Consider the following 13,155-nt stretch of genomic DNA (forward strand, 5'->3'; position numbering starts at 1 on the left):
AGGGAAATGCATCTGATTCTCCTAAATTAGTGATAAAAGTGCCAGTGTAAAAACCATGCAAGTTACTGAATATAAAACCTGTTCAAATCATTTGCGTATATTCTTTAAAATTTAATTATACTATCAATTATTAAATATTTCCAGTTTTAAAGTATTTAAATTCAATCAAAAACAAAACATTTCCTTTATCTGGATCTTTTAGACTTGATGCACAGTAACTAAAATAATGACTATTGTTTTAATACCCCTATGAGGTAATAATACCCTTATGAGCATTTTATGAGGGTATCACGAAGTTCTAAAATATACTTTTTTAAGGTTAATCTTTAGTTTAGTTTGCAATTGGTTAGTGTATATTTTGTGTAGTTGTGTTCATTAGTTAGCTTCTGTATTTTTTTAAAAGAGCTCTTGAAAGCTTGGCTTTTTCTGTTTCTCATCACTTAATATCTTTGTATGAAACCCAAGTAATTTATTCATTAATATGAAATGTTGGTATTATGTGACTCAGAAGATCTTGGGTTTTAACATTTCTAGCATGAGTTAAACTATAATATAATGTACTGATGAAATTTAATTGAACTATCCTTGACTGGAAACACTGATGTTTTAAATGGTGTTTTTCCTAGTTTTAGAAATCCTGGTATTAAAGAGTGTAATCACACCACATAAATTTTCTTTAGATGATGTGCGGAAGAAACTGATTGAGAATGCAGGAGTAACTGTAGGGAGAAACATTTTGATCACTGATATGCTTTAGAACTACCCAAATGAATTACATTGAGGGTAGTCAAATAAAATAGATCACCCCACCACAGTCACTGCATGGAAAGTGGTTAAGTTTGACATAAGACATGTTGGATGTTATGAAAACAAATACTGTACTGAATTTAGTCTCTCAGGAAAATATTAATAAATTACTTTGTTGAAAATATTTGGTTTCATTTTTTTATATCTCTGTGTTAGTTTCTAACCTTAAGTATCACAAAGGTCATAAAACCAGTCAAATTTCATTTCACTGATAAGAACTGGAGCCGAGTTTTATATTTCATCAACAAGAATATTGGTAGACAAAGCAATGCCATTCAGATATCCTTGCATTGAACCTCCCCTCCTTCAAAGATGAAATTTTTGCTTTGCCTTTATACTAATCCAGGCAAACCAAAATAAAAATTCTGGATAAGTTTTTACATGACCGTTGTCAGAAATGAAACACTAGTCTATTCATAAAAACCAAACAAAAATTATTTGAGATTTTGTTAATCACATCACCCTGCAGATAATTCTCAAATTAGTTGGTTATCCCCTTCTATAGGTATACTCTCTAATGGATGGTTCTTATATACAGTACTTCTGAATTACAATCTATAAGAACATAAAATTAACATCACACATAATCTGTAATGAAACTGATGTTCCCGTTATTTCTCATCCAAAAGAATTTGGTGTACTCCATTTCTTTTAATAAACAAAGCAATTTATACAAAAGTGGTTGAAGACTACCTTGAATTATATCAGTGTCCTTCCACTTGAACCATCCGCTACTTTATAAAGTTTTAGAGGGTTGGGAATTAATGTTATGACTGAAATTCTGATTTTGGCTTAAAATGTCAATCACACTATAAAAGATACAGTTGTTTAAAATTTGCCCTTTGCAATATTGAACATTTTAGACATAAAGGATTTCTCAGCACCTGAATTAAGTGGCTAACCTTACTCAAAGTCTAGGGAGCTGATCCTTTTTTCTTAAACATTAGCTCAGGATATGCCTAACTGTAGAATACATAATAGAAAATACATAATTGCAAGTACTCTTCAGGGATTCATGGATATAACCTGACTCTGCTGCAGAGACCAAAATCAAAGTGAGAATAAACCAAAAATCCAAAATAAGGGTTAATAAAGTTGGCTCCCTCATACCCTATCTGTGGCCACAGCCTATTGCTGCTGCCACAGAGGACTAAGACTCCCAAAGTACTTCCAAGGCTTTCAAAGTCAATTTACTGACTTAACAAAAAAACACAGTAATCTTTCTGATCTCCTAATACCTAACCTCACAGAAAAGAAAACTGAGGCAGAGAATTTGATTCTAGGAAAAGGTTCTACTATTAAAAGAGCATATTGGACTAAACAAAATAAAATACAGAGCAAAATTCATCACATTCCTAAGTGACTATTCACACAATTCATTTCCATGGATAGCTGGAAGGAATCAGGATAAATCAGAAAACAGTGATTTAAATAGTTTATTTTTTTAAAAGGTGGTTACTTTTTTAAAATGCAATGCCACGCTTATAGGAGTGTATAGAGGTGACATATCTTTTCCTTAACCATGCTTCTTTTTACCTTCTGCACAAAGGTAAAAATTTTTGTTAACCTCATAGTTAATAGTACAAAACAGAGGTCAGCAAACATTTTCTCTGAAGGACCAGACAGTAAATATTTTAGGCTTCACAGGCCTAAAGTTTTATCACATGTTTCTTCTTTTACAACACTTTAAGAATGCAATATTCACTGTTGACTCGCATTATATAAAAACAGACTGGGCCAAATTTGCTTGTCTGCAGTAGTTTGCCAACCTCAGGTATAAAATACCTACTTTGTCTTGTCAGGGAGATGCCTCCCTTCAGGCTTCTTGACAGTCCACTGCCTGAAGTAGAGAAAGGCCGTATTTACAACTGAATGTGGCTTGTGACCAAAGTAGAAACAGAGTTCCCGCTCACTTTTGACTCTCCTGGTTTCTCCATTCATTCAATAAATTTGTTGAGCACCCACAACGTACACTCCTAAATATCTTTGTGTTCGCAGAGATTTCCAGTGTTTGTTCCTTAAATGCATGGTTCCTGCAGTTTCTCTCAACCTGTAATTATCAGGTCTTTATACTCATGTTTTAGGGCACATCAGGATTAAAATCTCTACTAGTGCTCAAGAGGACACATGATTATAAAAAATGAATCTAGCTAACAATGATCTCCTTCCACCCAATACACATCCTTCTTCAAAACTGCAGCCTTGATGAGGAAAAAAATATGTGACTACACTTAAAAAGATACTCCTTTTCCTCCCATAAGCTGAAACTTAAAAAAAATTGTTTTCCCCTCAAATCTAGAACATCCACCACATAATTTCTTCCATTTTCATGGGTCATTGCCATGTTAACATAATATCTAGACCCAGGTAGGGCTCTTCATTAGTTTTCTATTTCATCCATAAAACAATACATTTAGGAGTAAATAGTACTTTCAAATAGTACTTTATGCTCCCACATTTCATCTCGGGAAAGGAGTGGTCATGATTCTGCTCCTTTAGGATGAAAACTGTAACTGTCAGCTTTCTGAATATTTCTGTTATCGATCCTAGGTAAGGGAAGACTTTTTAAGTAGCCAAAAGGAGCCAGAACTTCAAGATTAAAATATAAAAGTTGCCGCCATTCCAGATCTTTGGTACAGACATCAACTACAATAATCTGATTACCCACACCACACAGACATGGCACATTTTGTAATTAGAAGTGTTTGTGATTTTCCTTTTGACCATGTAAACAAAAGGGACAAAAGCACTCTGCAATGTTCTCTCATTTCTCTTAAATACACATGTGCACAATCAGCTCTCCCTTTGATCAAGTCCATGAGGAGAAAGAACAGAGTGGACCAAGGTTATCGCTTCCGCTCCCCTCTTTGTGTCCTTTTCTTTTCCTTTTCCTTGCGCTCCTGCTTGGCTAGTTTGTCCCTCTCCCTCTGCAGCTTGTCCTGTTCCTTCTTCCTTTGGGACTCATCCCGAAGTGAGTCTCGTTCCAGTTTTCGGGCATTGAGGACATCTTCCACATTGGTGTTTCGGAACAGAGCTACAGATGAGTTAAGGGATTAGGGTACAGGTCACACAGGCCTCAACTACTGCTCTTTCCTTATTCTTGCTGTCCTCCCTCTACATGTTCCTAATCTTTACAAGAAAACTCCTTATGATAATTTATCTTTGGTCTAATGGGAAATCCTGAAACTACCATTACAAACGTTTAAAATTAATTCTCAGAATAAAAACCTCAGACTTATCTAAATTTAAATGTTAAAATATTTTATGAAAATGAAATTTCATTCCAGAATAAGCACTTAGATCATGGCAGACTATTGTTGAAGTATCTAGGCTACTTTCAGTCAACAAGAATATCAATGTAACTGGCAAAATTTTTATGTACTTGGCACTATTAAAAATGGCTGGCTCAGTCAGTTAAGCATCTGACTTCGGCTCAGGTCATGATCTCGTGGTTTGTGGTTTGAGCCCCACATCAGGCTCTGTGCTAACAGCTCAGAGCCTGGAGCCTGCTTCGGATTCTGTGTCTCCCTCTCTCTCTCCCCCTCCCCCACTCATGCTCTGTCTCTGTCTCTCTCTCTTTCTAAAATTAATAAACATTGAAAAAAAATGCTTGAAAAGAGGTAAATAAGTTGTTTAACCTTACTAAACTTTATCAATTTGCTTTTTTCCCTACACCACTGAAGCTTAAGCAAAAACTATGTCCTAATAACCACAAACTCTGAATTTATAGAAGATAAAAAATAAGTTTAACCAGTTAGAAAATACCTAACCAAAAACTTTACCCCTCATTTCTTAGGACTTCAAAAATACAACCTGGGGTGGCTGGCTGGCTCAGTCGGAAGAGCGTTTGACTCTTGATCTCAGGATTGTGGGTTCAGACCCCATGCTGAGTGTAGAGATTACTAAAACAAACAAACAAAAAAAACCCAAAAAACAAAAAGCTCAAAAAAAGAGCAAACCCCTGTTACTACCAAACAAGCTCCTTCCTACTCTTAAAACATACCTTTTATTGCTTTAGTGCTTTAAAATAACTCAGTCTTCCTCTTCTGTGATAATCCACCATACTTGTCTTTAAGAAGGTGGGTTCTTAAAAAAACAAACAAACAAACAAACAAACAAAAAACAGTGGATTCTAAATGTAGAAACTTCTCATAACTGATTCTTTTGGGACGTTCCTCAGCACTTGTTTCCACCTGTCCGTAATTTTAGCTCAAAAGTATTCAGTGTTTGTGTTCTCTTTCTGACAAATTATAAAGTCTTTGAGGACAAAGTCACATTTTAATCTTATTTTAGTTTGCTTCCATCACTGGGGATCCCAGTGCTATACACAGGGTACATTGATTCTTATTTTCCCTTAGAAATTCTTAAGAAATCCTTCCTCCCTTCACAATACAGGTGAACATGTTTTCTTCGGGAAAAGTTCTTGTTAAGAGTGACCATTTATGGTTGTCCTAGGAATGGGGCTCACACGCTGGCCTGACATGAGTTCCTATTGGTAAAAGGGAGGCCCCAGCAATGACAGCAAAATAAAAACTGTTCCTCAAGAGTATTTGATGGAGAAACACTTGGGGATGGACACAGAGAAGGATACATTTATCAGAACCAATGTTCATTGTGGTGGCGCCTGAATCATCCTTCTCATCTGCTTCGGTGAGTGATGTCAAGGAAAGTCCGATGGAAAACAAAGGCTAGCACATCCCAACCCAACATCAGAAAACATTCGACGAAGTGATGGGTAGGAAAAGCATGCTGAAGAAAAACTGTCAGGGATGTGGTGGTAACCCCAGGAGAGTCATCTTTAAAAATCTCAACGTGGGGAAAATTATTCAGAGCGACTGTAAGATCCTTATCTCCTGGCAGCTGAAAAGAAACAGCCTGGTCTGGGTGGACTGGCCCAGGACTTGGAAGCCAGGGGATGGCGAGATGACTTCTAAAACAGTGCTTCTCAGGGGCACCTGGGTGGCTCAGTCAGGCGTCCAACTCTTAATTTTGGCTCAGGTCATGAACTCACGGTTCGTGGGTATGAGCCCCCTCATTGGGCTCTGTGCTGTCCACACAGAGCCTGCTTGGGATTCTCTCTTTTCCTCTCCCTCTCTCTCTCAAAATAAATAAAAAAAAAAACCTTAAAAAACAAAACAAAACAAAACAGTGCTTCTCAAAGCATGGTTCCCAGATCTTCCTGGCAACTTGTTAGGAAAGCACATTCTTGGGCCCCACACTGGACCTACTAAATCAGAAACTGGGGAGTGGGGCCCAGCAATCTGGATTTTAACAAGTTCTCCAGGGGAACCACTGCTTAAAACATTGTTCTTTTCTAGCCCAGGAAATGAGACTGTGTCATTGGAACCCTAGCTCTGCTGACCCTGGCAATAAAAACATCAGGAGAAGAACAAGTTGGCCCAAAAGAGCCTAACAATTATTTCCTAAGCTCGTGACGAGACAACTAACATTTCCAGTATCATGTCCACCACATAAGGCACCACATACTCCAGTCAAGCAGGCTCTGGAAGCTAAGCATCTCCTAAACAATTTCAAACTCAAAGGGAACCAAGCCTGTCTCTGGTCAAGGGCAACTGCCTTTGGCACGGTGCCCAAATTCCAGATTTGGGGATGTGATCTTTCAATTTTGTGGTCGCTGGAGTATTAAAAAAAATAATGAGATTCAAATGAAACTGCCCCAAGTTTGGGAATCCTTCATCCAAAATGATCTGTATTCTAGTCCTGGTTTTGCCACTAAATCTATGCATATCTCTGATTACACATTCCACTCTCACTGTCTCCGTTCCCTCATCAACTGGGAAACGAATATAAAGACTGGTTATACGTATGACACTGTACTAGGCAGAAAGGTATTATACAAATATAAACATACAGCTGCATCTTAGTTTCTGGAAATACAATATAAACAGTCCATTATTAAGGCATTATTTCTTTCACACTGAAGTTTCCAACTATCCCAATATCAATTCTCACACCCACGAAGGGCCAGAGATCAATGCCATTTCAGAGAGAAAAATTAAACTACACGAAGAGATTGGCAACTTCCCAAAGTTCACTGCAAACCAGCAAACATGTCTGACTTGAGCCTCAGGGGATGGACCCAAGACTCCAAAAAGGATATTCTTCTTCATCTGTCACATCAGCATACTGGGCCAGGAGGGCAGCTTTTCTCTGTTTCTCTTCTTCTGACACCATCCTGGGCTTCACCACAATCTGTGCCTGCTTCTCAATTAGGGTGGCAATGGCCTGTACCTCATCTGGGAGGGGAAGGGAAGGGAGGGACAACAAGGTTGTATGTAAGAGAAAACAAGCTCACCGAACCACCAGTCCACCCAGGCAGTGCTTACAGGCAAGGCAATGGCATCTGCTGATTCTTTAGGGCCCTGGGGTTCAAAGGAGGTGCCTCAGGGGCCAAAGAGAAAGGAAAGAAAAGGCCCTGCAGGCTAGGCTTTAGGTCTTGTATCTATCTTCAATCAGAGCAGCCCTGCTTTAACCTGTTTTATAAATTGAAGTTTTGCTGCTTTACCAAAAAAAAAAAAAAAAGTCAGGGCGCCTGGGTGGCTCAGTCGGTTAAGCATCTGACTTTGGCTCAGGTCATGATCTCATGGTTGGGGAGTTCAAGCCCCACATCGGACTCTGCGCTGACTGTGCAGAGCCTGCTTTGGATCCTCTGTCTCTCTCTCTCTGCCCCTCCCTTTGCTTGCGAGCTCTCTCTCTCAAAAATAAATACACATTAAAAAAAAAAAGTTGAAAAGCACTGCATTAGAACCACAGAAAATTTGGGTTCAAGCATGCAACTTTCTCTCCTCTCAAACCAGAAACATAAGAAGGAATCTAGAATCAACTTATGCTGGTCCCTTTCATAATGATGATGATGCCAGGTGAAATATGTAATTTAATTTTTTTTTTTTTTTTTTTTTTTTTTTGGGACAGAGAGAGACAGAACATGAACGGGCGAGGGGCAGAGAGAGAGGGAGACACAGAATCGGAAACAGGCTCCAGGCTCTGAGCCATCAGCCCAGAGCCCGACGCGGGGCTCGAACTCACGGACCGCGAGATCGTGACCTGGCTGAAGTCGGACGCTTAACCAACTGCGCCACCCAGGCGCCCCTATGTAATTTTTTTAAACGTTTATTTTTGAGAGAGACAGCATGCATGAGCAGGGCAGGGGCAGAAAGAGGGACAGAGGATATGAAGCAGGCTCTGTGCTAACAGCAGCGAGCCCAAGGCAGGGCTGGAACTCTCGAACCACGAGATCATGACCTGAGCTGAAGTTGGACACTCAACCGACTGAGCCACCCAGGCAACGCCATAGATTATTTTAAAATAAAGTCAACTAAGTTATCCATTCTCAAAGAAAGGGGGCAGCGGTGTCCAGTAGTGGTTTTTATGCCTGGACTCACACTAGAATCATCTGGTGCAGCTTTTTAAAAAATGCCAATACCTGAGCCCCAACCCCAAAGACGTTTCTACAACTAGTCCATGGTATGGCCCTAGCACTGGCACGTTTTAAAGTATATCAAGTGATTCTAATGTACAGCCAAGACTGGGAACCAATGTGTAGTTTAGAATAGATTCAAGTTTGGCTTCTAGGATTTCAGTTTTCTGCAGTTAATCTGTCATACTAATGGTGAGTATATTAACCCACTTCTCTTTCATTTCCAGGGGTGACAAATTTAGCTGAATAAAGCAAAACATCAACCACAACTGTTATGAAATGAGAATATGGAAAAGGTAGGAGGTGGGAAAATATAGTTGGCCTCATACCTGCCATGAAAATCTACAAGGGACAGTAGAAAGAGGATGAAAAGGAAGAAAGCAAAAGCCACAATGGAGGGGACTATGGTCAGGTGGAATGGAAAACTGTAAAAAAAGAAAAGGAAACCAACATCCAGCTAAAAAGTTCCAGTAAGCTGCTGGGTGTTTGCCAGCTTAAATTATCTTGGGCAAAATGCGTAGAAAATAGCAAAAACTCAAAATTCTCTAACAGCTGTACAGTAAAGGTCATTGGACAAGGCACTGCAGTTTAGACAAACTCCCAACTCTACCTTCTTTTTTCACTTTGGTGACAACATTCTGACTTTCCGACCATCGTTCCACAATCTCCTTGCAGATGTGAAGAAGAGAATCTTCCTCCTAGTTGGAGAAATAGACCAGTTAATTTCCCGAGGCCCTCAGCCTGAACAAAGCCCATGCACAGGGCACAGCTTGCCTGCTGGTGAGGAGAAGTCACGGGGAGGATCTGGGGGCCACAGAACAAAAAGCATGTTTCTGTTTTGAGGCTCTGGAAACAGAAGTAATCCTGTGTCTGAGGCCCAGAATCCACACCTGCTAGGTCAAAAGCACCCACTCCATCCTGCCAAGCACCAGGGGAAAGGATTCCCAATAATTCAGGACAGTCGTCCTCATACTTTTGGAGCAAAAACCTGTTGCCTGAATCAAAGCCGTGAAATCTTTCTTGGCTGCTACACTCAACTCAGTACATTCTCCAAGGTTCATCCACTTTCGAGCTGGAACATATCCGTGACCTTGCTGAGCTGACCCCACCTCTTTAGGTGATAAATGAGTAGATGGTCTCCTATCCAACCATCCTTTTGTTCACTTTACACAAGCACACATATCATCCACACACATGCCGATCAATCTTCCTTACCATGATATAAGAAAAAGGATGTTGGCCTTGGTGTCAGACATACTTAAATTCAAACCCAGATCTGTGAACAAGATTCTTAACTTTCTGAGCTTCACGTCTTCCCAGGATTTTAGGAAAGATGAAAGAGAATGTGTACGAAGTCCCTACCCTGCTTGGCAAAGAATAGGCATTTCAACAGATATAGGTATTTCCCTCCATTTTCATTATGGCTGCTTCACCATCTTCATGCTCCACTCTTCAAAATGAGCTGTCAGAGTTCACATTTACTAAGTGCTTAGCATGTGCCAGGCACTGTTCTAAATACTTCACATAAGAACTCTTAATTCTTAAAACAATCCCAAGATATAAGTACCATTCTCAGTTTATGGATGTGGAAACCAAGGCCTAGAAGTTAAGTAACTTGCCCAAGGTCATTAAGTAATAAGTGGATTAAAAAGGATTTGAACCCAGCAGTCTAGCTCTGAGCCCATGTTCTCAACCATTATATTATACCATCTCTCAAAGAAAGCGAGGAGAGACAGAACACAGACTTTTTTTAAGATTTTACTGGTTTTTTAAAAGTAATCTCTAGGGGCGCCTGGGTGACTTGGTCGGTTACGCGTCCGACTTCGGCTCGGGTCATGATCTCACGGTCCGTGAGTTCGAACCCCGCATCGGGCTCTGTGCTGACAGCTCAGAGCCTGGAGCCTGTTTCAGATTCTGTGTCTCCCTCTCTCTCTGCCCCTCCCCTGTTCGTGCTCTGTCTCTCTCTGTCTCAAAAATAAATAAACGTTAAAAAAAATTTTTTTTAAATAAAATAAAATAAAAGTAATCTCTATACCCAACGTGGGGCTCGAACTCACAACCCTGAGATCATGAGACACACGCTCTACCGAATAAGCCAGGCAGCCGACCCTATTTTGGATTTCCTTACTTTCCACCCAACAAAGGATTACATCCTCTACCCTGTGTCCTTTTTGGCACTCATGCCAAACATACAAAACTTCTTTGGTCCACAGTTTCTTTCTTTAATTCAAGGAACCCCAGCAGGAAAAGTAAAGGAAGAAGAAAAAGAAGGAAAAGGAGTGGCGAAGCATAAGAGAGAAGATGCTCTTGGAGGATGAGGTGGTTCATTCTCCCAGGGTTCACCCAGACCAAAGTAGTTCATTCATCCATTTGTTCATTTATTTATCCAGATACTGCCTGCCATGTTGAAGGCACTAAGATAAGTGATAAGAAATGAATGAGAAACAGTCCCTGGTCTCAAGACACTGACAATTTAGAAGGCTAGTATATAAATAGCTGCCCTAAAGTGTTACTACCCCCATTAATGTAATAATCCTACTTAAAATTACAACTCACCCCTCCATTCCACTTCTGATTCTCTTATAATGTTCCTTTTTTCCCAGTACTTACTGTTTTCTAGCATACTATATAATTTACTGCTTTTTTCTTTCCCTGCTAGAATGTCACCCCATAAGGGGTGACAGGGATTTCTCTTTTGTTCCCTAAGGTACCCCAAGCACTTAGGGCAATGCCTGGTAGAGAGTAATCCATCAATAAAAACTTGATGAATCAATCAATCAATATAAATGCTACTGGAAGGAATTTTAAAAATGATAATAGAAAGCTTTCATTATTAACTGCTATTTGTTCCTGACAATATACACTGTCCTTGAATCTTAACTCAAGTTGCTGCTGACAAACTTCTTAATTCCTAATATTGAATCCGAGCCCAATCTGGTAGCTGATTTAGCTATGCCTTTTGTTTTTCCTAGAAAGGGATTTGGTACAATTGTCAGGGTCTTTTAGATACAGCCTGACTGACAAAAAGCAAGCAACACCGTGAATTATACATTTGACGTATACCATGTTCATTGGCCTTGTTGCTCTTTAAAGTTCCTTCTCAGGTGTTTCGTGTACAGGACCCCTGCCTCACCATACACTTCCTGGCCAGTTCTTCCCAAGGCAATTTCCTATATAGAAGGGCTTGCTAAAATCAAGAGAAAATTAAGAATGGTGTGTGAATCAGGCAGAGAGAGCGAGAAGCCACCCTTAAAAATGTCTGTCTTCTGTAGTTCATGTAAACAAGAAGCAAATATAGAGAAAATATGGTTCTAGATAACTCTTCTCACTTCTATCAAGAGACTGCTAATAGTCTAAGGCAAATTCATGCTTGCCTTCATCAGCAGATGTGCAGTTCCAAATAATGACACCATGAAAAGAAGAGGTCAAGGAGCTAGTACCAATGAGTATCCAAGTTACTTCAACCTCTTTTTCACGGAGTCTTTAGAAACTTCCCAACTGGAAATAAAAACTAACTTAAATTGCTTGCCTTACACTCTTCCCCCCACCAACCTGCTATGTCGTCAGGGTCCAGGAAAAGAATTTACTACGGCGCTCTATCCCCACCAAACTTGTAAGATGCATCACAAGCTGTGTTAAAGCTTTCCCATTCATAGGTCAATCTCACCAGAGCAGACTTCGGGACTAAATGGGGCACCTTGCCAGGAGAACCTGAGACAGCTGCACTAGTGTTATATTTCAACCCTATGCCCAATCATCAAACTGTGTTTCCACCAAGTAAGTGTAAATGGAGATGAAGGCAGCAGAATGGTCAGGTTGGAAAAGTGGACAATCTGGTGATTTACTACTTAAACACAGATTAAAGTACACATCTCAATTCTTGAATCTGCTTTTAAGAAGCTGGGTACCAAAAAAAAAAAAGAAGAAGCAGAAAAAGAAGAATACCAAGCTTCTCTCCCTCCCTTAAAACTCTGACCTTAATGGTCGCTTTGGCAGCACATATACTAAAAGCTGGAATGATAAAACTCTGACCTTATTTGCCACCTCCCCCAGCAAACATGGATGGTCACTGCATTTCTAAATACTGTAAAAGATCAAGCACAGTATTTGCTTCAGTTTGGCCTAGGCCTACACCTATACCTAGACTTCTACCTCCAGCTTACCTTTTTTGAACTCCTACCTCCAAAATAGGAACTGAGAAGGTACTTCCTGCAGGCTTTTGTCATGGGATAGCACTGGGCACTGTCTCTTAAAGACCACAGACATCCCAGAGCACTTTACTCCTCTCTCTGAACACTGTCAACGGATGGGAATGAAATTGGTCGTTAGGCGTCTATGATAAAATTCTCATTTAGGCATTTCAGTGCCTTCGGAAGAAGACTCACTCAGCTCACCCACAGGGATCCAAGAGGGCCGTGTCCCCAGGAAAAAAGGAAAGCCACTCTTCTCTATGCACCTGCAACCTTCTGGCTTCCCAAAACCCTGGTTGGTGAGCAACCCCCTTCCCCCGCGTCCCAGAGCTCAGAATATTCCTCTCCCGTAGGAGACCACTAATCCTCTGGGACACAAGGTATGGGAAAGGGGGTACAAAGTACTGACAGGGGCCGCCAGGAAGCTAAAGGAACGTGTCCCGGCTTCTCACCAAGAAAGCAGAGAGGATCCCCTGCAGAGCATCCAGCCTCTCCTCTTCCTCCTCCTCCTGCAGGACACCCAGGATGTAGGCGCCGTAAACGGCTCGGTCCACTCCCAGCGCCTCCAACCGTCCGTCCAGCCACGACCCAAAGCCGCTGCCCCCGCCATCATTCTCGCCGGAGGCAGCCGCGGCCACTTCGCTGGGCGCCGCCATCTTGGGGTCAGGGTCCTGCCAGCCTCCAGGGCGCCTACCGCAGTGCCTGACGGGCCGCGCCGCG

General features: G+C 40.8%; 1 protein-coding gene across 2 annotated transcripts; it reads right to left on the reverse strand.

Moving 5' to 3' along the window:
• Window positions 1-1,224: 1,224 nt before the first annotated feature.
• CCDC43 (coiled-coil domain containing 43) lies at window positions 1,225-13,116 on the reverse strand. 2 transcript variants are annotated; one of them, XM_030295383.1, is made up of 5 exons: window positions 12,888-13,116; window positions 8,856-8,943; window positions 6,929-7,064; window positions 5,399-5,457; window positions 1,225-3,841 (listed from the first exon to the last, which is right to left on the reverse strand). In XM_030295383.1, the coding sequence occupies exons 1-5, from the start codon at window positions 13,089-13,091 to the stop codon at window positions 3,654-3,656; spliced, it is 675 nt and encodes a 224-aa protein (XP_030151243.1). In that variant the 5' UTR covers window positions 13,092-13,116; the 3' UTR covers window positions 1,225-3,653. The 2 variants fall into 2 exon arrangements, with proteins under 2 accessions (XP_030151243.1, XP_030151244.1); XM_030295384.1 differs by lacking the exon at window positions 5,399-5,457 and having other exon boundaries at window positions 3,688-3,841; window positions 12,888-13,102.
• Between the last annotated feature and the right edge of the window lie 39 nt (window positions 13,117-13,155).

This window comes from Lynx canadensis, chromosome E1 (genome assembly GCF_007474595.2).
Source record: "Lynx canadensis isolate LIC74 chromosome E1, mLynCan4.pri.v2, whole genome shotgun sequence".
Lineage (NCBI taxonomy): Eukaryota > Metazoa > Chordata > Mammalia > Carnivora > Felidae > Lynx > Lynx canadensis.

Coding starts and splice junctions, on each gene's coding strand:
- CCDC43 (XM_030295383.1), bottom strand. CDS start 13,091: ATGGCGGCGCCCAGCGAAGTGGCCGCGGCTGCCTCCGGCGAGAATGAT. Junction 7,065..8,855: donor CACCAAAGTGAAAAAAGAAG/GTAGAGTTGGGA, acceptor TTCCCCTCCCAG/ATGAGGTACAGGCCATTGCC. Junction 5,458..6,928: donor GATGTGACAGATGAAGAAGA/ATATCCTTTTTG, acceptor GACATCACTCAC/CGAAGCAGATGAGAAGGATG.